At 42.8% G+C, this 25003-nt stretch overlaps 2 protein-coding genes across 3 annotated transcripts in view; one reads left to right on the top strand and one right to left on the bottom strand.

The window, feature by feature from the left end:
- The window catches only part of LOC102508530 (cytochrome P450 7B1), a 152687-nt gene extending 146695 nt beyond the window's left edge, over positions 1 to 5992 (top strand). The window contains exon 6 of the mRNA XM_032470213.1: positions 405 to 5992. Coding sequence (XP_032326104.1) covers positions 405 to 692 — 288 coding nt within the window. The 3' untranslated portion in view covers positions 693 to 5992. The remainder of the gene's footprint in view (positions 1 to 404) is intronic.
- Positions 5993 to 13289: 7297 nt separating this feature from the next.
- Positions 13290 to 19393, bottom strand: BHLHE22 (basic helix-loop-helix family member e22). Of its 2 annotated transcripts, none has more exons than XM_032470288.1 (3): positions 19265 to 19393; positions 17490 to 17682; positions 13290 to 16448 (listed from the first exon to the last, which is right to left on the bottom strand). In XM_032470288.1, exon 3 carries the CDS (start codon positions 16082 to 16084, stop codon positions 14966 to 14968), a length of 1119 nt encoding a protein of 372 aa, XP_032326179.1. In that variant the 5' UTR covers positions 16085 to 16448; positions 17490 to 17682; positions 19265 to 19393; the 3' UTR covers positions 13290 to 14965. The 2 variants fall into 2 exon arrangements, with proteins under 2 accessions (XP_032326179.1, XP_032326180.1); XM_032470289.1 differs by lacking the exon at positions 19265 to 19393 and adding an exon at positions 18653 to 19212.
- Positions 19394 to 25003: the final 5610 nt, after the last annotated feature.

The raw sequence follows: 25003 nt of genomic DNA on the forward strand, positions 1-25003 counted from the left end.
ACCGTCCACAGTGACAATGGTGGCAGTGCGGGAACCCTTCCCTCCAACCCAACACTTGTATTTCAAGTGCCTGTAAATCAAGACCCATCTTAAAGAACAAAAACGGAGATACTGCCTCTAGACTTAGGAAACTCAGTGTAGGAGAGAAGTGGGAAGGAAAGTCATGTAGGAAAGTCTGGATTTCAGTTTAATACTGGAGACGTAATTTTCTAATAGCACTTGAGTGTTTTGAAAGTTCATGCATGATTTGCATTTAGTCAAGTTTTACTTCTTGGTGTTTGCTGGGTTAAAAGGAGCCTGTTACGATGGGGTAGGGAAAGCCAGCAACTTTGTGAACCTGAACTCAAACTATTTCATGTAAATTTTTTGTTTTAACACTCTTTTTTCTTTCTTCCTTTTTGTAGGAGTTTAGGTTTGATCGTTTTATAGAAGACGGTAAGAAGAAAACCACCTTTTATAAAAGAGGGAAAAAGCTGAAGCATTACGTCATCCCATTTGGATTCGGAATCAGCAAATGCCCAGGCCGATTTTTGGCGTTTGTTGAAATAAAGCAGTTGTTGGTTATACTTTTAACTTATTTTGATTTAGAAATAATTAGTGATAAGCCTGCAGCACTGAACTTCAGCCGCGTTTTGCTTGGTGTTCCATATCCAGATTGTGATGTTTCATTTAGGTACAAAGTAAAATCTTAAAGAAGCTAAAAGGAAAAGAAATCTATCAAAACTAACCTAACTGTGTTTAGCTCATTTATTTGTTTTAAATTTCTTCAAATGTAATTGCTTTTGTTTGTTTGTTTGTTTAAAAAGCACTAATTTCTATTTGATCTGAGATCAATCCAGTTTGTACTTGGTCACAAAATGCATCATAAAAAAACCAGGATGGTGGCATGAGAATGGACATCAAAATCAACATAATGATTAATTTTAAATAAATTTTTTAAGTTTCTATGTATTGAGATTTGGGGGCTGTCATAGTAAATGTGCCTCCACAGCAGTAGGTTTGACACTGGGATTTTTTTAAGTCATAAATTCTCCTCTAATATGTAAAAATACACTTTATGTACTAATAGAAATTTGTGCTGGAAATGGACAGGAGTCTAACAAATTCCAAGTTCTCAGAGAAGAAGGAAATTAAATTTCCATGAGACACACTGGATGAAAATGTTCCCTTCAAGTGTAATATCAATAATATCTATATTGCCAGGGTACGTTTGCATTAAATGAGTTTTGCAGTAGATTAAATGCTTCAACTTCACTTCAATATTTAATCATCCATAAATGTTCTTTATTGCTTTGTATACTGTGGCTCAATGGAACAAAATTTCTTGTTATATAAGGCCACTCATGTTCAAGTTAGATACTGGTAAGATTTATCAGTATAAGAACACACGAAAACCTATTATATATTCAGCAATTGCCCTAGGCATTAGTATTAGGTTTATTGTGGGAGTGAATGCTGAAATCATTACAGGATTGATTATAGCGTTGGACTCTAGTGTAAACTCTAAGGGTTATGCCCGTATTGCAATTAACTTTCCTAAATGCTTTCATTTATATCAACTGAGAAACTAGATACCAGTATTTGTTCTTGACACCTCACCTCTTGGACTTGGAGTTTATTTGCATTATTTGAATGGCAGTGTTACGTACTACAGTATAATTCCATATGCCACAATGAAGCATTGTGCGGATGGTTCAAAGATTTCTAATATCAGATTGTCTGGCATCTGGCCTAAATGCTGATGCTGTGTATAAACAGGCAGAGCAGGTGATTGCACCCAGTTAATTCACACTGCATTTACAGGAACTTCTAGTATTTCAGAAATGCACTATTGTTTTCAAAAAGGAAATTGATTTTTTAAATAGCATTATAAAATACTTACCCATACTTAAGAACTAAATAGGTTTCCTAGCATTTATTTTCTCCTCCCCGAAGTACATGCTCTAAACGTACCTTCGGGAAGCCCTGCTGGTCTAAACTTTGTTTTCGCTGGACTGGAGATGTTTTCATTTTTGCCCGCGTTTCTGAAAGGTGCTCTGGCTAGGTGCACACGTCTAGACTGACAGTTACTTCCTCGCGGCACTCTGAAGACATCTCATGTTCTTAAGGCTGCCCTTGTTCTTACCAAGAGGGTAGCCTTCATTCGGTTTAATTATTCAGTAGGTTGTCTGCCTCTTTCCGCTGCTTTAACGTGCTCCCTTTGTCTCTGATGCGCTTGGTTTCTGTTTATCATGCTTGCATCTCCTGGTGCTTCTTGAGTCTGAGAACGTGTCTTTCATCAAGTGTGGAATATTCACAGCCATCTTCTCTTTTAATATCTCCTCTCTCAGGCTCTGCGTTAGGGCCTCTCCCCCTGTACCCCATGTTGTTTGACCTTTTCTCCTCATATTTTCTATCTCTAATTTACATTCTGGGTGATTTCTTTGGATCTTTAGATCTCCCTCCCAGTTTATTCTGTTCTTTACCTCATCTACTGAGTTTGTTTCTTCCTTCTTTCTGTTTTAACCTTGGGTTCATATGACTGAGTGATCACATTTCTTATACCCCCTTAGCTCATGGTACACAATTATAATTGATCCAGACAAGGCCTCTCTGGCTTTATTCACGCGTTCTGTTATAGCCCAAATCGCTACCATTATACCCTTCCCCATCATAGGCAAATATTCTAATGTGCTTGGTGTGTATCTTTTTGTTTGTATGTGTTTTTATAAAACATATATTATTACCTTGGGTGCATATGTTGTTAATTTATGTAAATGTATTTTCTATACATCATGTTCTTCTTAACTTTTTTACTAAGCTCTATATTTTTAAAGATATATCCATATTGCTTTTTATATATATGAAATCTATTGCTTCTAACTGCTGTATAGGATTCCATAATGTGTACTTGCAATGTTTTAATGCTCTGTTCACCCAGTGATGGAAACTGTGTTGGCGAGATGGTTAATTTCGGGGAGAGGCCAAAGCAGAACCTAAAAACTCTAACCCCTACCCTACCCATCCTCCCACCACTGTATGCAGCCATCCTCCACCCTGGATTGGTGTAAACCCTGTCCTCAACGTCCCCACCACACACACACACACACACACACACACTCACTCACTCGTAGTTCATGATAGCCTTCATTCTCTGAGATGTTCTAGATTTTTGTGTTCCATCCTCAGATCCTTACCACCCTCTCCCTTCTATATGGTCTCCAGCGTTGATTTGAGTCGGGCACCACCTGTCAACTTGTCAGCTTTTAGATGTTCAATGCCACTGAGTCTGCTAAATTTAACGATTACATTTTCAGTTTGAGAATTCTCTTTGGTTCTTCCTATCTGTCTGGTCATTTTTGATAACATCTTGTTCCTTCATCATACATTCAACATCTTTTTCATTTCTTTAAATGTATTAAGAAATGTACTTTATTTTCTGTATCTGGTATTTCCAAGTCATCAGCATTTTGTGGGTCTGATTCTGTAGCTTTTTGGGGTTTTTGTTTTTTTGTTTTAACTCTTCCTCAGGATGGCTTGTTTACTGGGCCCATGTTCCTTGGAATTTTATCTTTGGAAAATTTTTTAAGACCTGAGTTTAAAGCTTACACCTTCAGAGAGAATTTGTGTTTGCTTTTGTCCGACTGCTGATGTTCCTGATCAAACTCAGGTCACTTCGGATTTTCAACTTGAGTATTTTGAGAGGTGATTGGAAACGACATGTGTGGTGTGGTTTAGCCAGACTGCAACCCTATGATGAGGAATAGGCAGGAGAGACTTTCTGGGGTTTTCTCCCCTTTACCCAAAGCCAAGGCTGAGACAGGCAAGTACACCCACAGTCCCTCTCTGTGGAGCAAAGTTTCTTTCTAGGTCACTTACTGAGGATGTTGCCTCAACAAGTCTTGGCTTTGTGCAGAGGCCTTGGATTACACACACACACACACAGCTTGGGCCCTAAGCTTTATTTCATGCCTTCCACAAAGTGTAGCCCATTCCTTTTGTACTAGGACATCTAGTCCACCTTATTGCCTGAAGTGGAAACCTCCAGATTCTTAAACTCATCTCAGTAGTAACCTTTGTGATGCTCAGCAGAAGGAGCATAGAGAATCATCCCATTCTAGTACCTGCTTAATTTATAATTAGAAGTGAAAGGAATTGAGAATAGAAATATTATATAAAAGAAATGGATAGTAGAACCAAAACAAGAGAGTCTTGTGACAGGCTTACATCTGGAAATTAAAGAGTGTTTACGAATAGGATAAATGTCACAGAGAACTAAGTTAACAGACATAGACTTCACCTATGACATAACTGGTCTGTTATCATCGAGTCACTTTGCCTCTCTGTGCTTCAGTTTCTGTATTTGCAACATAAAAATAACAAGGCTTTTTAACATCAGGCTTCATTATGTGGACTGAACACAGTAAGATGTGTGAACTAATCTTGGAAAGTGTGATGCAATATACAAACGCAGAGCTGTAAAAGAGATACTTTGACAATGTTGTGCTTTTTTAAATCTGTTCTTATGTATTCATTAAAAGGAATGATTTTTTGTCATTAGTTAATTCATTATGCATTTATCCAATCAAACATTTATTGAGCATTTCCTCTATCCTAGATATAATGCTATGCATTAGATTATGCTTCTTCAAGAACACACAGTCTATTAGAGAAAACAATTCATAGCCAACTAATTTATTATAAACGTAGTTGTAATAAGTTCATCTCCTTAAAACTATTCTAAAATTCTGATTTATCACTAGTTCTAACTAACCTTCCTTTACTCCTTCCGAATTAGTGTTCTGTGATGAAAAGTTACTATCAGCATAATTACATATAATAAAACATACACCAAGTATTGTGATTATATGGTAAAAATAACCAAGACCAAATACAGTCATTGAGGCTTCAGTACTTTTTAAATACTATTTTACATTTAGTAAAAACCCATCTTTCCATTTTTACAGCCTCCTTTAAATGTCAAATTAAAGAAAATGAATAATTAAAAATATTATTTTATATCAATGACCAACAGTAAATAAGCATTCAGTTAGCAAAAACTGAATGCTCTGAAGGTATTAAGAAAAAAGCTATTTATCACTAAATAAGATGTGCCGATAAGCAACCTCTTTGGGAACTTTTATCTGCCTTATTTTGGCTTTCCTGGTATACTTCACTATATTTTCTCCATTTTATCATTAAATTTTGGGTCACAAGTCTAAGACAAAGGAGATTCTGTACTCAAAATTTGCATGATTACTTCTATTTTCCCATAAAAAATAATTTGGGTAGCATTTCCTATAAGCTAATTCTTCTAATTTAACCACGGAATCTTAAATCCAATCTCAAAACTCAAAGCACAAAAATTATCTAGGTTTTGATCTTAGTATAAAATATTTTCAATAATTATAGAATGAGAATTATATGCCCTTAGAATGTACACTGTTTTTAACCTATTAAATTGGCCAATATTGCCAACCATTATTTGCTTGAACTGCATTATTAGGTATTCATATGCACATACTCAATTAAGAAAAAGTTAGCAAGCCAAGACTACATTCCCTGTAGCATTATTTTAAATTATGATGAGCGACCACATAAAACTCTCTAGCATTTCTCAAAAGCAATTATTACTTACCCTATTTCATAGTGTTAATCTAAATCAGCAATCGTTGATATTTGAACTTTTTTGCTTAAATGTTTACTTTTTTATATTTTCCTGAATAAGATTAATTTGTGAAAATCTCTACTGCACAATTTTAAAAAGGAACTAATTTGGCAATACTTACATTGTGAAATATGTTTTAGGCAGATGAGTGCTGTGTATTTATAAAAAATCTGTTGTCCTGAATATTTGTTTAATATTATCTTTTGATTTTAAAATGGTATATATGTGGATTTATGAAGAAGCAAATTATCTTGAAAAGATCTTAGGTGACATGCAAGCGCTTTGTAAGCCAGTTTAATTTTTTTTTAATTTACCACAAGCCAATAAATCAACTTTTAAAGCACAGATGAGTGACTATGTCTCCTTATTTCCCTACTAGGAGCATGTTGGGTGACATAAGATTTGATTACAAATAGTAGATTATTGGGGAAATAATTTTGCTGTCTGAATATCCCCACCTCCCCGTTCCCCCCCCACACATACATACATTCTTATTTTCTCATACTTGTGATAAAAAGTTCATTAATTGTTATATTCAGAATGTTTTTCAATATGTTTTCATGTAGGTATATATATGGGAAATAAAAACAGATCCAAGGAATATCAGTGACTAATCATTTTCTTAACAAGTTTAGTTTAACCAGGCTGAACTTGCTAGGCTACAGTTCTTAATAATAGTTACTATTCTGCAGAGAGATGTTTAAGAACAACGAGAAATGGGAGAGAGAGCCCATTTCCACATCAGAGAGATGTGGTCTTTGTCTTCTGCAGCTTACTTTACTACAGATAATGAATGAAGCAAAGTAATAATTTGGACAGTATTCTATGTATTCACGGAGCTGAATGCAAGCTGTAAATAAAGCCTGTAATGCAGAATGCTGTGATGAAGTGTGGCTCCTTCAGCAACTGTACATCCAGCATCTCACTGGGACACTTGGCATTTCTAAGGAACACTCCTATGAGCCATTAATGCTTTCCAGGATCGCCTTAGACTCTGAAACTGTTCCTGTTCATTTGAACTAATCTGTTCAGTATGTTTAATGCTTAGGGTAAATTATGTCGTTAAATGGACAGTCTATGAAATGATTATCTTTGCTTTCAATTTTACTCTAAAAAACACTTATTGAGTAAATAATTGTGCAGAACTGTCTGGCATTACCCATGGTCATATGAGTAATAATGTGCATTTTCTATTCAGGGTATAGCTGAATAGAAAAAAATACCCAGCAGCTATGCTGGATAACATTAATGTGTATTTGAGGTATAGTTTATGTTCTTAATTCCTAAATGGATTTATTTTTGTAAAGAGAGACATGCTGTATTGGACTACATAGAAAGTAAATATTTAGGAATTGACTCATGAAGGATTTTCTTTTCCTTACAATTTACAAGTTTTGTGCCTATAGGAGAATCTAAGGCAGTAGAAATAACAGGTAATGGTATTAATACCTAATGGTTTGTCATTGAGTCAAATTTAAACACTTCCAAAGCACACATTAGCCGGAAATTTTTGTTTGTGAGAGAACCTTTATTCTATATAACTTTTATTTCTCAGAACTACCCATTACAGTTAACATAAAATGTATTATTACCTGACAACCCCCATTTTGAAGTAAATGATTTTGTCTTTTGTGTTTCAATTACGTTTAAATTAAATGTACTTGCATTCCATAACCTCTAAGAACTGGCCCATATATTTAAAGTTTTATAAATGCCTTCACTTTATACTTTAAATGGAATGTTTTTTTAGAGTGTTTGAAATCACTTTTGAATTTTTTTTAATAAACCTGAAAGTATACAGAAAGTAGTACTTTCTCCATGTATTTAAATTGGATGTTTCTTTACTTTTAACTAATTTTAGACTTGTGGAAAAGCTGTAAAAATAGTATTCACTTTTCAAGAAGAAAGTCCTCAGACTAAACAAAGTCCTCAGACTAAACTAAAAAGAAACTTCTGCCAAAAGTTAAACTAAAGGGTGGGCATAGGACTTAGCCAGTTGAAGATCTCAGTTAATCCTTGACCTTTGGAGTTGTTCATCCACAATTACCACCCGAGAAGGCAACATTCGGGAAGTAACACCTGCGTGGCAGGGATCATTTGTGTGTATCTGCTGCCCAGATCCTCTATGGTCCAAATAGGTGTTGTGTTTTCATTAAAACATAATTTTCTATATTTTGAAAAGAGCTGACTTTGTTGAGTAATTCCAGATTTTACTTAATTTCACTCTCTTGAGAAATCTGCATGCTAAAGATACATATGCCTGATGCTCTCCAAAATTAAAGTAAGTTATTCCCTGACCCTGCTTCCTGATGTGTTTATCAAAGGTATTTAATAGCTAGCATCCCTTTCCTCCTTCATGACTTTTCACGTTTCTGTGTAGGCCTGGTTAGGAAAAGAACTATTTTCCACAGAAGTCTCAGATGGAGGGCACAGGCTCAGCTGAACAGCTACATTTTGACCATAGCTCTGCAGAAAGAGACTGTGCATGGCATGTAGCTGTACTGACTTGAATAGACAGTGCATGATTTAATGTTTTAACCAGTTGGGTACGTCATCTGAGTCTCTCCCATAATAAGAAATTATTTGTCTTCCCTTTTCAAAAGGGAGATAAGGTTATTTAACAAAGAAATCCTTACACCAAGTTCTCCAATAATTGCCAGAGCAGAATAAATGCATAAAATGAGGTTAGGCCATGAAGCATTTTTATGTTTAAAACTAAATTCTCATCTCTAAACATCCCTATTAACATAGCAGATTTGAGTTGCAACCAACCTCCTAATAAAATATGAAATCTTTTAAGATTGGGAAGCATTTGTAAATAATGGATCCTTTAAATATCCCTGAACTTTATTCTAAAACTTATAAAGAGAAATAATAATTGCTTTATATAACCACTGGTACCATTTTAGCATTTGATGAAGATGTTAATTTATGGTTGGTTAGCAGTTTATGGCTGTCATTAGTTTTTCAGTTTGGTCCACATTAGAAATCTATTTTTCTTTTTTATTTTAATCTGAGACAATTATATAAAGATATGGTTATGTTTTATCTAAAATGTATCATTCTAGTATAGCATTTCAAATTATTCACAGATCATAGTTCTTATATGTGCATATATGAATTTAAAAATACAGCAATAAAATGCTTGAAACAGATCATAAATTTGCTTCATATTTTATTGCATCTCTGAATCAGGTTGAGAAGACAAGGGCAACTATGGTCTTTGGGAAAGAATTAACTCTTTCCCAAGTTGGGAAAGAAAATGATATCACATTGTGCATAATTAAAGCCAAATCCCCATCAAAGCATCCTGGTGACTTGTAAGATAGGCTTGTCCATCATATACTGGGGGCTGGGGGTGGGCAATAACTGCAAAATCTTTCCCTTTGCAATCTGACCTTCCCAGCCCAGTGATTTCTCTTCCAGAGCTCTCTAATGTGTATGTCTGTATTGTCCGAAATAGAGAACACAGGGAAAGGAAAGAAAGAAAAGTCACACACGCGCACACACTCAGGGGTACCTGATAATTTTGCAACAGTCCAGAAGTCTCCTGGATCGTATTAAGATGAATAATTTAGAAAACGTGGTAGAATTTAACCAAAATCAAGCCTCAGGGAAAGAGAGATAAGTTTCTCTGCCTTGCTAGGAAGCGATGAGCAACTGGAGGTTTAAAACTGGGGCGCTTTCGCAGAATTCTCAGGTTTGGCGCGGCTGCGGGGGTGCCTCTTAGAAGCCTGACATCTGCGAGTGAACTCACCAGGTCACTGAGGTTGCAGAGAACAACCCGATCCTGGTGCCTCCCTCGAAAGAGAGTTTGAGGCAGAGTCCCTGAAGTTCGCGTTCTATCCCTAAGAACTTGGAGGCTGGATAGCCTTGCGCCCCGCAGGAGAGGCCCAGAACGCCAGTCCAGAGGAAGCACCAGGAGAAGGGATACTCTTCGGCTGCGATCCCGAGTCTCTCCCGGGCAGCAGCCCCAGCAGAGCAGCGCGGTGGGCACGCGAGTTGTGGACGTGGTTCTGTCTGTAACTCGGGGCTGGCAGACTGGCCTCCCCTCCTTCTCCTGCCCTCCCAGGTCCCCAGCACAAACACTGGCCCTGGCCTTGAGGCGGAACAGACACCTGGCAATCTCGCACAGCCCACAGAACCCTGGTTCTAGTAAACACACAACGGATCAGAAAAGCCAGACATCCGCCAGGGAGAAAGAGACTCTTATCCTGAGAATTGCTTTACTCTTAAAGTTACTGTCGTCTGGTTTTCCCTCCTGTTTCCTTCCTTCTGGCTACTGTGCCCAACGTCTGATTTAAAAGGCCCAGTTTGAATCAACCTGATGCTCATTCGCTTGGCAAATCCCGGGGCATCCAAGTTATAAGCGCCAGCGCAGAGCTCGAAGGAGACCGGCTCGTTTGTTTTGCCCACACAACAAAAGATGTTAATCGATATAAAGTTGCTTGGCACGTGGATAATTTAGGCCGACCTGCATTTAACTAAAAGAATACTTATTCTTCTGATGTTTGTTTTGCAATTTGATTTTGTTTAGAGGCACCGTTGTGCAGTTGACCATCCCCATCCCCCACTTCCTCATCTGAATTACATTTTCATTAAAGGTATTACTGAGGAGCCTCGCCTGACCAGGATTCATTACCTCCCGCCTATCATGAGCACACGTTCGGGTCTCCGCTCGCTCTGCTGCTCGGCCCGGCAGAGCCGCCACCGTGTGCTGCGAGCCGGGAAGTGAACTCTCATCATTATTTTTCAAAGTCTGGGAAGTGTATTATCCTTTTTCCTAGTGGTAATTAGTTACCATAGCATCTAATACGTAAATGTGCTCAGAGCACACCATTAACAGTTAAACGGAGGGTTCAATTTAACACATGATTATATCTTTCATAAGTCATTACGTTGGAAAAGTCAACGCCACTCATGCTGGAGCAATCTCAGAGTCCTGGGCGGGTAGAAAGGTTCGGTTCCGGTGTCCGAGCTCGAGAGTGCAGGGTGAAAGGAACCCTGTGAGCCTTGGCCCTCCCTAGTGAGCCGTTGTCAGTAAGGATGGGTGGTGGATGAGACAGAAGGGAGAGGAATTTAAGCTCAACACAGGGTCTTGGAGGGGATGCCCAGCTGCGGAGAGTGGAGAGCGCACCGCAGGGCGCGCGCTGCGCGCGCACTCAAACACACATGCACACACACACACACACACACACGAACACACAGAGGCACCACAGGGAGGGAGGAGGGGTAACTAGTTAGCTCTCCGAAGATGATCATTTGCTGGTCCTGCAGTCCAGGAAAAGCCCCAACACTTCACTTCTGTAGATGCCCAATGTTAAGCTGGAGATGAGACCTAAATGGAAATTCGAAATCAGAGAAGGAAATTGAAATTAGAGAGAAACCAGCAAAGGAAACCGGTGCAATAAAAGACCAAGTGGGGCTCTGGGTTCTCCTTCGGCCTCTTCTGCCCACTGTCAGTTCTCTAAAAAGCTTGAGCAGCGGGATTCTCCGGGCGGCGTGCTTCTGGGAGAAGCGCTCCAAGGTGCGTACAGTGTCAGAGCAGAGTGGACCAAGGTACTCTGGCAGACGCCGCAGTTTTAAGGGCCAGGCTGACGGTTCTGGCCCAAGGGCACTTCCGCAAGACCACACTGATCTCTTGGTGTTCAGACACCCGGTCCCACCTCGGTCCGAGGTGGACCATGGAAGGCCATCAGGGCCCACAAGTGTGTGGGGCAACTTTCCATTCTGGGCTGAAACTTACGGGTCAAGCGCCCCCGCCCCAAAGGGGTTCCGGATCCGCTGGGTGGGGGTGGGGGCGAATTGCCTCTCCAATCATTGGTTTCCTTCCCTAAAAGCTGATGCTGAAAAAACTTTGAAAAGGCTAGGGTTAAGGCCTGGAGGGTCATTTAAGTAAATCACCAAAAAGTCCTCTCTTGTTCCTTTCAGATGTCCCACATTTATTCCTAGAAACAAACGCTGGTCAACTGCTTGATTTGGAAACAGAATTAATTTGTCTGAAATTATCAAAATGAAAATAAGTATTATTAACCCTGCTACTTTAAATAATTGTCTATATTTGTCAAACGTTTCAACTTATTCTCGGCATCCTCTCCTTTCCCCCATGCTATCCATCTCCAGTTTCATTCAGGACTAAGGCAAGAGACTGACTTATTAAAGGGTGAAAGGAGGGTGAGCATTTCTTTTTCTCCTGAAGTTCAAGATCTTTTATTTGTACAATTTCTAATAATATTTGAAGAGTACAGAGGTTGCAGAGGAAGTACTCCAAAGAGGCCTTCTTAATAATGAGAAATATTAAGCAGTAAATCTTGCAGCAAATGTGTCCCCTACAATGTTAATATGCAAAAAGAAAAAAAAAATTCAACTGATGGTGGCTGTGGTTAATTCCTAATCAGAATGATGGACAGCAGGGCCAGAACAATACAAACTAATGGCTGTGTTGCTGATCACTTTACCCCTTGATTAAAGACACCCAATTATGGCGCAGAACAGTGTCGTAATTATGTTTCTTAATCACATCCAGGAGGTTTAATTGCCTTAACGATGTGTTTCATTAAATGAATTTAGGTATTATAGTCGACAGTTTTCATACACAGTTGTTTTCAAATTAACATAATATTAGACATCGTCATGGAAATTGTTTTAATAATCATAATTAGACACACCCAGGCTTTGTCTGGTAAATGCTGAGAGACGGGTCTCCTCCTGCCTGGGGGCTGCCCTGGTCTCTTCCCTGCCTCTACCCCTACTCCCAGACTGGGAGGGCTGCAGCTTCAAGGCCCTTTCTCTTATGTTTTCTGAAAAGTTACAGGTTCTGATTAATCTTTTTTGATGGCAAGTGGAGCAGAAAACATCCTCCCTCACCCCCCACTAAGTTTGATGGCGTTTAGGGATATCATTATGAGCTGAGGCCATACAGACCAAAAAGCGTGGAGCAAACTGCCCACAGAGGAAACGCTGTAACTTCACCACCACCAACTCCATCACCTTCACCACAAAAACCAAACCTAAATGTCAGGGCATTACTAAAGTCCAAATACAAGCCTATACAGACATTTTTTAATAGAATCAATGCCCAATCCAATCCAAACATAGTACCTAAAAAAAAAAAAAATCTCATTAACAAGCAATATTAGAACGTTTTAAAATCTCTATGGGCATTGTTTACACATATAATTCAACCTGGTTGATTCTTCTGTCACATAATAAAAGGGTAAAGCCACAATCCAATTCATCCTTAGCAAATCCAAATTTTTTCAGGAAGTTGGAGATAAAATTTTTGATAAAATCTCTTTAAGAAACTTCACCATCTTTGATGGGCCCTGGCATGTTTAACAATGCCATACAAAGTGGGAAAAGAATTCCAGGGGGAGCAGGCCTTTCAAAGTTCATGCCAGCAGACAGGAGCTCTGGACCTCCTTGGGGTCTCACCACTGACCCCATTTATCTCTCCTCCAATGACCAGGCCCAGCCATGGTCCTTTAACAAGTAAACAGTGAACTAGGGCTGCTCCTAATTGTGTAACCCTACAAAACTTTAGTTCCACCTTCTCTGAAACTCCTTTCTTTTTTGTTACCTTTCAAGCAAAGAGTAACACAGAAGAGAGGTGATTGCTCCGTCCACAAAGCACAGCATAATAAAATGTTTGATCAAAATATTTTAATAAAGATTCTTTCTGACATAGATACACATACAAATGGTCGTACATAGCTGTCATAGTCTGATTGACCTATTTAATATATATATCATTCTTTACACATCCAAAACCCGCCAATAGATCCATCATAGCTCCCACTCACCATCCATCCTGACAAACTGAATTTGTATTATCTGCAAGGAGTGGAAAATAGCAGGACTCCATTTTTTAAAAAAAGGTTTTCTTGATTTTCATAGGATAGAAAGGCAGGCAAACAGCCATGCAAACTAAAACTGAAAGCTCACTTTGGGTAAATAGCTTCTTGCTCTTCCTTAAGTTTTATTTCTTTTTAAATTTTACTTTTTTAGAAAAATAACAAAGGATTTCACACCATAGGCAAATCAAACCAGCCTTTCAACTTAAATAACTCTCCACAGTTAAAATAACTTATATATGTACATATATATTAAAAGCAATTAAATTAGACCTTTTAAAAATGCACAGCACAGCCTGGAAAAATATTTGCTTAGCATGTTCTTAAAGGATCTATTGCTGTGATGTCTTTCCTTTTTAGAATGCAAAGGAGTCCCCTTTCAAAAAAGAGATCAATTCATTCATCAATTAAGAATACACCTTTCCTGTAATTTTTGGACTGAAGCAATTTATTAAAGCTCAATTTAAATACAGGGATGATGCAACTGAAGATATCCAGGTGACCTTTGATAAACCTAAGCAGCTCAGATACATCAATATGTCTCTTCATACTTGTTGGCAAATAAACCCTTTAAACACTTGGCACACAATATAAGTTAATCTATAAAACAGAATTTTAGAGTCATTAAAAAAAATCTGCACATAAGACCCATGACCTTAACACATGATAAATACTGTTGGTGTGGAAGGGTCATTGAAGAATAACAAATAAATACCATGAATTGTTAATACATCATTGCAGAGTGGAAAGTAACAAGGTGCACATAAATATTTTTAAATGCAATTCTTTCAGCCACAGTCAGTTTTTTTATATCACTCTTGCCAAAACTTTTGAGCAGTTTCACAGGATTAAAGTTCAGAGACAATAAAAAATACAAGTCTTTCATAGCAACGTGTCTCTGTTTTTTTTTTCCCCACTTAAATAAATCTACATTTCAAGTTTTTCTCCTGGCTCAGAATCAAAATTTATTTTCAAGTGCCCTTTCTGATTTGTCTAAATGAATATTCCGTCCCACAAGTCACCCAACCCCGGACTCCTCTCCCTCTCTGCACTAGCCAAATTCACAATTATCAGTAGGACTACTATTTTGCCATTTAATACTCTCCACGCTTAATAACGACTACTTCTCAACTTATTTGTAATCTTAATGGAAAACTCTGCTTCCTCGAGGTCTAGGCTGCCACCAAAGTTGCCACTTTTCCTAGAAAAAAGACATATCCACACTCTCCATCCCAACTCCACCTCCCTCCTCCCTCGCTCCCCAGCCCAAAGACCGAGATTCTGAGGGTGTCAAGGCTAGAAGTCCCGTTTGTCTCTGATACTTCTCAGTTCTCGCCTCTGCTTTGTTTGCTCTGCAAGTGTTTCACAACTACCAGAGGACCAAATAAAGGGGGCCGGGGAGGGGGGCAGCTTTTCACTTTCCTCTAGCTTTGGGGTCGGTCTTGTGTTTTTCGGGGGAGAGTGTTTAAGGCTTCTCCGTGCACTGTTTGCAGAGGCTGGAGGAGACGCTATTGAACAGGGCGCACTTCTCCGGGCAGGAGGCGGCCGGGGGCAGCCCCGCGCTGAACGGGTAGCTGGCAGCCTGCTCGTAGGCGCCGAGCGCCGGGTGCAGGGCGGCGGCCGCCGCCGCCGCCGCCGCGGAGCTGGGCAGCGAGGCGGCCGAGATGGCCTGGCCCTGGTTGAGGTAGGCGACGAGGCGCCGCATCTCCTCCAGGGCCTGCGCCTGCATGAGGATGTAGTTCTTGGCCAGCAGCAGCGTGGCGATCTTGGAGAGCTTCCGCACCGAGGGGCTGTGTGCGTAGGGGATCACCGCGCGCAGCTCGTCCAGCGCGTCGTTCAGGTCGTGCATCCGCCGGCGCTCCCGGGCGTTGATGTTGAGCCGCAGCGCCTTTTGCTCTTTGGACTTCTTGCTGCTGCTGCTGCCGCTGCCGCTGCCGCTGCTGCCGCCGCCACTGCCGCTGCTTCCCCCACCGCTGCCGCCGCCGCCGCCCGGGCCCCCCGGGGGGGCGCTGGCGCCGCCGTGGAGGTGGGCGTTGGAGCAGCCCTCGGCCGCCTTGGCGCCGCCGCCTCCCGCGCCCGGGGAGGCCCGCGGGTCGGCGCCTCCGGCCCGCAGCACTAGCTCGCAGCGGCCGTCGCTGTCGTCGTCGGGGCTCTGCTCGCCGCCGCTACTCTCGGCCACCGAGCCCCGGCTGGTGCTCTCGCCGTATTTGAGGCACAGGGCGGTCCCGGCCGGCAGACTGCTCAGGCCAGGGTCGCCCCCAACGCCGCTAGAGCCCACAAGCAGCCCGGGGACGCCCATCCCGCTGCCGCCGCCTCCCGCGCCGCCGCCGCCGCCTCCCCCGGGCGGCGGCAACAGCAGCCCTGCCCCCTCGGGGTCAGCCGGCTCGAAGCAGCCCAGCGGCGACGACGACGAGGAGGACGCCGGGCGCTCCCGAGGCGGCGGCGCCAGGGACAGGTCCATGCCCGGGGGCGTGGAGCGGAAAGCCGCCTCCAAGCGCTTGGCGGTGGAGGCGCTCAGGCTCTTGTGCAGGAAGAGGTCGTCTTCGCCCGCGGCGGCCGCGCCGAGGTGCAGCCCGCGCTCCATGGTCCGGCGCCGGCGCGCAGCCCGGGCCCGCCGCGCCGGCCGCCGCCGCCGCCTCGGCTCGGGAGTCAGGCGGTGCCGCAGACGCGCCCGAGCCGGGCTCCGGGGCTGGTGCGCGCGTCGGTCCCGGTGCTGCTGGCAGCCCTCTCCCCTTCTTTTTCTTTTTCGCCTTCCCCCGCGCTCTCCTCCTCCTCTTCTTCTTCTTCTTCGTCTCCAGCCGATGGTGCTGGCTGCTGGGGCTCACCATGGGCCGCGGCCCCGCATGGTGGGAGGGTGGGCGCGGAGGGAGTGGAGCCGCCGCCGCTGCCGCCGCTCTGAGCCCAGCCCCGCGCCTCCTCTCCGCACCGTTTATCTTGCTTGGATTCACCTTCAAGAGATTTCCGGACCCATCAACCAGCCGCAGCCACAGACGGGGGAGTCTTTTACATCATTATCTCTGAGTAGGTTATTATGAAGAAGAGTCGCCTGTTGGGACAGCGCTTTCTACCCAATCAGGTTAACGTTTTAATTAATAGGATTAAAACGGTAACAAACAATCGCAGGCGCTATCTGGCCGCGAGTCTGAATAGTTTCATTTCCCAGGTCTGAAGACAGGCAGCAGCTAGAGCTTTATAAAAGGCGCCTGCTCCATTATTCTGCCTGCCATCTGTATACACAGCTTAGCGCATATGTTTGCAAGGCGCTGGGTCCTGTTAGTAACCCAACAACTGCCTTTAGCTTGACATGTGTGGCGACTTTCACTCATCAATGAGCACACTAAAAGCCCTACTTAGAGCCGAGGATGTTCTTTGCTCCTTCAGCAAATTGTAGATCGGTGCTGAAGCCTGGGAGTCCCGTGGAAAGCAGACGCCCCCGCCCCCGCACCCCATCCCCCACGGCCCTTTCCTCGCCACTGCTGTCTCATCTTGTGCTACATGACCCTTCTGGGGGAGAATGATACTCCACCCCTGTTCCTAGGATGACTCTGGTCTGGATTTGGAGATGGGACTTTCAGGGGAAGTGGCGTCCCCGCTGGCTTGCCCAAAAATTTTCGCCCAAGATTCTCAGCTAGTGAGAGAGTAAAGCGGTCGCCCCCCGCCCCTAGAACACACTGCCTTATGCCGCCCCCGCCCCCAATTGCCCACTTCCTGCCCGGATTGTCGGGGGAGGGGGGAAGAAAAGGAAAAGCAGGTGGATTATGCAGCCCATTAGATTATTTTTTTTAAAAAGGGGAGGGGGTGCTTTTGCAGCACTCTCCAAATAGGCTATAGGGATGGTGATTATGAAGCATACGATTTCCTAATCAGGAAGAAACTGATTGCTCAAAATTTCCTCAACATTAAAATCTAATTGTTTCAAAATAGTTCAACTTCACCAGGAGTCAAAGCCTCTCACACACCAAGTGGGGTATTCGTGCATATTTATTTACCCGGAAACGTAGCCGCCACAGCTAGGAAGCCATTCAGGGACATCTGGGTCTGCCTTGGTTGTTCTTGGAGGGAGAGCGAAGGAAGAAGTGTGAAAACAAGTGCTCCTCTCCGGATGGGAGATGGTACACACGGTCCTCCGGCTCCTGTGTCCCGTGTCTGGGAGCACATGGTATTTAGCGGCTGGTTTTCATCCTTATGACATAAGAAAAACAGTATTTCCCAACACCTCCAGTAAATCTTTCTTATGTGGCAGAATTACTGAAGCCTATGAAATTTTTGGTTTCTCTGGTTTCATTAAAAACCTTTTAATTGTGGCTTTCAGAGTTGGCCCCAGGTGTTGGACTCTTTTCATTACATTTTGCTCTAATGTGATGAAATTCTAATTCTCTCCTTACCATATGGTTAAATTTCCCCACTGAGAATTAGTTGAAAAAGGAGAAATAATCTATTAATCTCTGTAATAGATTCACAAATGAGGTCCGCCACAGAACCTGTTTTTGAATGGTAATATCAGAACAGTTGGACGCCTTATTTCATAAAGGAGGGGTGAGGACGACGCAGAGACCTCTGAATTTTCACCTGGAAAGGAGGAAAAGGGGCCCAGCGGTATTTTTCCAAAATAACTGCCTGAGATTCAATCCCTTGGGGACAGAAACGCCACGCAGTCGTCGGTTACCTTCCCGCCTCTGGACTGACCAGGACCCAAAGGTTGGGAAAGAACAGGCGGGCTGCGAGAGGCTCTCCAGCCCGGGACACTGGCCGGCGGCTCTGGAGGGCGGGAGCCGGCCCACGTGGCTCGCGGAGGCCCCAGAAGCACGTTGACGTGCGGGGCGGCCGCCTGCTCCCGCCCCCTCCCTCCCCCCCCCTTCCCCGCCCCTCCCGGGCGCGCGCAGCTGTTAACCTCTCGCTTTAGGAAGCTAAAGACACGCTCCTGTTACCGTTTTTCAATTAGCAGCTTGGTTTTCACTGGAATCATAAACAAAGGTTCTCTATAAGCATAGGTGAGTCGTGTGGGCCTCATACCAACTGACCAGAGAACTCTGGCCACCCACGGGGGGACGGAGGCGGGCACCGTCGCGGCCCTGGGCAGGGTGGCGACCCGTCGCCAAATGTCTGACCCGGTTCTCCGTCCAGACCGCCTTTCTGGTGCGCTGGCACTTACCGCAGGATGCCTGGAATCCTGCCGGCCATTCAGGGGGCACGAGAAGGGCGAAGGATTTACCAGGTCCGGGCTGGGTGGGAGCTACGAGCGCCACACAGGGCTGTGCCCTGCAGGACCTTCCGGTGGCCAAGCAGGGGCCACCACCGAAGTGGCAAAGGCGCCGCTCCGGGCCCCTCGCCAGACCCTGGTCCTTCGCTGCTATCAGATAACTTAGAATGAGAGAGTACCTCATGACCGTTCCCCGACCCCACTTCCACGCCTTCCTTCCTCCCCGCTCCTCTCCCTGGCCATCGAAACTTCTGGAACAAACTTTTGCGCAACTTAATTTCACTCAGTAGGAGCCCAAAACCTTTCTTCGGCGGTTCAAGAAAATCCCCCCGGTCTCCCCAGAGGAGGTGGCCGCTTAATTGTCCCTGGAAACTTAGCTTTGGGAAACTACCGAAGAATTTATAGAAGCTCTAAATGTGGGCCTTATAACAACCGTCGGGGAATGGTCTTTGAGGTTTATGCACTCGTAAACTTTTGCTGATTGCTTCTGGGAAGTTGTCAGGCACTTAACGCTGCATTTATCTTACAGGGCAATGAAAACACATCTGCCCGGTGTCTCCTTACCTGGTTTAATCGTCGCCAGCCCCAAGTCACGGCCTAGGCCCTTTCTTCTCACTTGAGTGGAATCCCGCCGCCTGGTTTCGGGCAAGCGAAGGGCTGATGTCAGCTGCTCATTTAGTGTCCTCTGGCCGCAGGAGCTCTGGAAATCTCTGCTCGAACTTTATTCTGCCAAGAAGCGGGGAAGGGGCCCGGGTCCTGATCTATCTAGCAAGTTGGAAAGATAGCAGAGGAAAAGCCAAAATAAACACTTTCTGGTTGCCCAGGAAGAAAGGGTGGGAAATTAGCCCGCGGCGGAAACTCCTGACCCACAGATGACCCCTGAGAATGAAGCATTGGAAGTGATATCCTCTGACTGTGCAGTTTCAGAGAAGGTCAGTGTGAGTTACTGAAGCAGTTGGGGCAAAGGCAACGCAGGGGGCTGTTTTCTCTGCGCAGTCATGGTGGGGGCAGCTCAGGCCACTCGGTGTTCCAGACGGTGGGGTGGGCGCCATCCATGAACACCTAGCAGGGCGCCGTTGGTACTGGGCTGGCTGGGGCAGTGAGGCTGGTTGGTAGACACACCAGGACAGGGAGCTTTCTTGGCCGAGAGTTGGATACCAAATTTACAGACGCCAGAGCAATGTTGTGGAAAGATGAGTACAGTTTTGTTACATCAGGAAGGAACACACCTCTGGCTTTGAAAAGATTCTTAAATATTCAACAAGCCGCACCCTATTGAAATTATAGAGCTTTTGAGTTTCAGACCAAACTAATTTTTTTAGGTCATACTTAAATTTCTTAATGATCATCTTCATTAATATTTGCTTGAAATTTGAAATAGGAACCTAAATAAAATTAGAAAGTAACACATCCACCATTTGAGAACGAAGCTAGAGTTCCTCTTTGTTATTTCTACAGACCTGATAAACAGCTTATTATTTACCTAGATAAAAAAGATAGGAGAACACCGAAATACTGGGATTTGAGTATCTGTGTGTGTGTTTTCTGAAAGGGAGAATTGTGTGTGTGTGTGTGTGTGTGTTGCAATTTATCTATTTGAGAACATTCTAAAAAGTAAAAGCAAAGTTTGGAGAAAATGACCTGAACTTTGGCTTGAGCTGCTCTGGAAAAGCAAATTCCCTAAGAGTGACGGAAACCCTGTTGGGGCTGCGCTTCCCCCGCCGCGGACGAGTCCGGCCTGGAAGGTCGGGTCCGCGTAGACCCCAGAGGCATTTCCTCTTAAGAAACCGCGGGGGAAGTGCAGGCTCCGAACCCTTCTTCCCGGCGCCTAACGCGCGCGCAAGCAGGGCGCGCCCCCAGCGCTCCAGGCTGGAGCACCCTCCAGCCCAGAGGCATGCTGACCTTGAAGTTGCATTTACCCACCCCCGCCCCTCGCTGTCTGGTGGCACTTGGGTCTGCTTGAAGTCCGCACGGCATAGGTTCATCATCCTGCGCCCCTGCGGGGTTTGGAAAGGCAGGATCTACTTGATGGCAGAGATTCAAGCTCATCCAGCTCCTGAAGTCAAGTTTCTCGGTGTCGTTTTGTCATCACTATTTTCTTACCCTTTTGGCGGAGTCCCAGAAAGCTCACTCACAGAGACGCTATGGGTCCATGTGTGTGTTGGGGATTGGCGGGGCTCACGAGGAGGACAGAGAAAGTGCAGGGCCGGCGGGAGCTGGAACATCACTGGCAGTGCGCCAGGGGCCCCAGTCTTACACTTCCTCTGTAGTGGTTGGCAATTCCAAGGACTTCGACCTTGGAAAAGTGGAAATCTGTTTACGTAAAGTTCTTTCGGGAAGATTTCCCTTTTCTTGATCTATTTTAAAGAAAAGAGGTCGATCCTCACGACTGGGGGCAGGTTGGTTTAAGTTGGAGCAAACGTTGAAGGGAAACTTTCAGCTCCCGGAGAAGCAACTTTTTACGCTTGACGGTGCGTCCGGAGCCGGTGCGCAGGTTGGTCCCCTCGCTCGCTGAGAAGGGCTCATGTGGCTCCCGCGGGGTCTGTCCCATTGCGGCGACGTTTAAGGGGAGGGGCGCGGTAGCGAGTGAAAAACTTGCGCCTGCCTAGCACTGCTTGGGCCCCAGAGAACAATGTAGGGACACTGATAGAGGAAAACTAGTAAAAAAAAAAAAAAAAAAGTTTCTTAACAATTCTTTCCCTCCTTGGTTACCTGGGATGTACCCCTGCCGTCGTCAATTGCACTCCCTAGGGACTGATAATATTTGTGTTATACGTGTTTCCCCTTTCGAATCTTAATCGAATCTTGGAAAACATTCGAAAAAAAATTTTTAAAGGAAAATTGTTGGGACAAAAAAGTGAACACTTGTAGGGCTTGTCTGGTGTCCCTGAATTAATGAAGAAACACTGAAAATTCAGGGCTCAGTTCTGCTTCGAGATTTTAGCTCTGAGATTTAAAACCCACAGCGCCATCTCCTGGCATTGAGGAGAATGTAACGGTGGATGACAATAACATACTTAAGTGCTGAGTATGAAATATTCAACTATGAGACATACTTTGTTTTACGCCTCAGAAGTTATTTCAGTGACAAGTTGATTACGGAGACAAAATGAAAACTGGAAATTATGATAATTAAAGGTTGTGAGACACAATCCTGGAATCTAATTATTTGTGAATAGAAGTTTGTATGTTATATTTATATACATGTCATTTTTATAGAGTCAGATATAGTTATTATTCTTGGGATTTGTGATAAAATATGATCTTTAATTTATCGTGAATACATAATTTGGTGGAAGAAATTAAATCACTAATTAATTTCTAAATCAGGATTTGAACTAGTTATTTTATGCAAAAGGCACTGCAGCTTTTTAAATACCTCAGTTCTCTCAGGCATTAATTGACTGATGAAAACCAATTGCTGAATTGCTATTCAGATCCCTTAATCACCTGACGGTTCTTTTTCAAGTATGGGTTTACTCTTGGTTTACTTTTTGTGGATGATGCTTACCATATATGATAGAAAGGAAACTACTGTGAAATGATGGGGTTGAAACACAAATTCTCTTAGTTCCTAATCGAATTTCACTAATCAGTATCAGCAAATAATCTGCCTGATTTTTCTCAGTAGCCCTTTACCGCTTTCCTTAACAGTCTTCTCATCTCACAATCCTTCTAAATGTTTTATTTAGGCTTTCTGAGCCTGAAATTTCATCTGAAGCTAAATTCTTTTTGGAAAATTTAATGCACATAATATAACCAAGGATACTTAACACTTTGGTGAATTAAAATGTTTCTCAAATTTGACTGTTTTTGCAAGCTTTGCTCCCTTTTATAAATAAAATCAAAATCCAGTAAAATTTAGAGATGTTACCCAATTAAGAAAATGTCTCATCTATGATTATATGCCCAGGCCAGCTGCTTGAAATACAAATAATAGTAGATATGCTTTTTGTAGTGTACAAAATATTATGAATATCCTTCAAAAATATTGTAGATCAAACAGACAAATGTAAACTTCACTTCAGTTGAAAGATTAATTTTATTTGATTAATTAAAGTGAAGATCTATTAAGCCAAATATTTGGACTCATTTACTCTGTCAATGTAAGCCTTCCTGTTTGAAAGAAATTTGATTATATATAGGAGGAATGAGATAAACAGATGGTTAGCTAGAGAGCTTTTCACAGTTGAAATTTTTAAACTTAACATGGCTAAGTTTGACACCTTCTCAAACATTTTTGATGAGGTCGTTGGTTCTAGCAATGCAATATTGCTGCACATGATCATTTTCACGAATGTTTAAGAAACATTTAACTTGGTTTTCCTATTAATGTATTTGGCTGAAAACTGTATTGATTGGTTTGTCCACTTGGAAAAAATTGCACACATACACATTTGTGCTGTATTTGCACAGTGGTAAACAAGTTTTAAAAAAGGAAATCAGCAGTGGTAAGGCATCATGACAATAGTGTGTTAACATAAAGAGAACATTCCTCGATGAAATATTTCATCCAGACTGCCTGAAGGGGGCCGTCATTTGCTTACAGTGATGTTGGCAGGCAAACCAGGATGTCTGCCTATTGCAGCGTAATGCCCAGGCGGAGAGTGGATATTACCACGTGGCAGGCAGACAATCAAGTCAATCTCCAAAGTGACTTAAGACCCTCCTAGGCCTTAGATACTTGTGAAAAAAAAATCTCCTGTTGCCTTCACAGATCAGAAGCTGAGATTTTCCCAGAAAGATTGTTTTTTGATCCATGTCCTTAAACATTCTTTCTCCCTTCCGTTACTTCTCACATTCCCCTGGTTTTTAAGAACAATGGTCATGGGGACAAAAAGGAAGAAAAAAAGTGAGGAAGGGTAGAAAGAAGGAAGGCTGAGGAGAAGTGGGGATACAGATTTGAGGCCAAAGGATGCATCTCGTGTATTCAGTGTACGTGGAAAGTGCTTGTCTCATGAAGATACAATCTGCTTTTCTTTTAAAGAGAACTTTTTGAATTGTGATTTTTACATATGTCCAAACCTGATTGCACTGCTCTATGAATTACTTTAAAAGGCATGAGTAGGTGTAGTAGAAGCAGCAGACTCCCAGCAGAATGACTATGTCATATTTGGCAATTGTCTTGTTTCTCCTTAGCTTCAGGAGGAAAATGGATCTAATAATCATGCCTTTCCTGACTGCCTCAAGGTATTCATCAGAGGAGACCAGGTGGAAGCATTTTGTAAACACTAAAATGTTAACATGAATTGAATGTTAGCATCTTATTATGCCTCTTTGTTTCATCTAAACCAGTTCAGTCACCTTTAATTATCATTATTGGTTTGTATTTAATTAATTCATTCTTATTATTTTTTAAATCACAGCTTTCAGAGGCTGGCAGATGTGAGAGCATCGTTCACTGCCTGGGCCGTGTTTGAGGGTCATGGGAGGAGGAGCCATAGCTGTTGGACGTTTTATGTTCCCGCGATCAGTGCCCATCCCCTCCTCCTGGGTGTCCCTACTGCCCTGCTTCTGGAAGGCTTGCTCCCCTTCCGCCATCTTGGATGAATGAATTTTTCTCTAGCCAGTTACAAAGTGGTCACCATAGTGTCATTTGACTGAACTACTTGGTTTATAGATAGACAAATGGCTGTGGATTTGGCTCCAAGTCAGTTCTTACTTGGATACCCTCCCTCCGTGTTTCTGTGCTCTATGACAATCTCCTATTCTAATGCCTCCAAATGTGTGGGACACGCTTTTCAACGTAGTGACACTTGTGAAATTAACGATTGCATCATTTTCCTTTCTTCCTTCTAGATCATTAATATAAAAGCTTCATGAATCCAGGTCTATCACTGGCCTTAGTGTGGTATCTGTTTTTCCTCCTCACAGATGGATACATCAATGTTATTATTATTTCTGTTGTTTATGGTCCATCAAGCAGTTTTCAGTTCAGTTGACAGTGCTTACCCCAAAGCTAATTTGAATTAATTTTTTATGAAAGATTTATGAAGACAGTGTATGTCAAGGGTCAAGATTTATTACACTCCTTGCCTTCCCTTACTCACTACTTTAGTATTTTTATCAAGAAAGGAAATCAGGCTTGTCTGAATTGTTCTTTCTGTTTATTGGACCCAGGTTTCATTGTTCTGTAAGAATTTGAAAATAATTTCTACTTAAATTTTGTTTTGTTATTTTACTAGAATCAGAGTTAAATCAATTCCATATGGATTGAAAAAAGCATTTAAATATGTGATGGGAACGTTATTTATAGAGATGCTTTGTGTAGACTTAGGGTGGAAAGGCTCTCCTAAGCAAGGC

Source organism: Camelus ferus, chromosome 29, assembly GCF_009834535.1.
Source record: "Camelus ferus isolate YT-003-E chromosome 29, BCGSAC_Cfer_1.0, whole genome shotgun sequence".
Classification (NCBI taxonomy): Eukaryota; Metazoa; Chordata; class Mammalia; order Artiodactyla; family Camelidae; genus Camelus; species Camelus ferus.

What these genes read in the sequence shown, in the direction of transcription:
- BHLHE22 (XM_032470288.1), bottom strand. Translation starts at nt 16,084, where the DNA reads ATGGAGCGCGGGCTGCACCTCGGCGCGGCCGCCGCGGGCGAAGACGAC.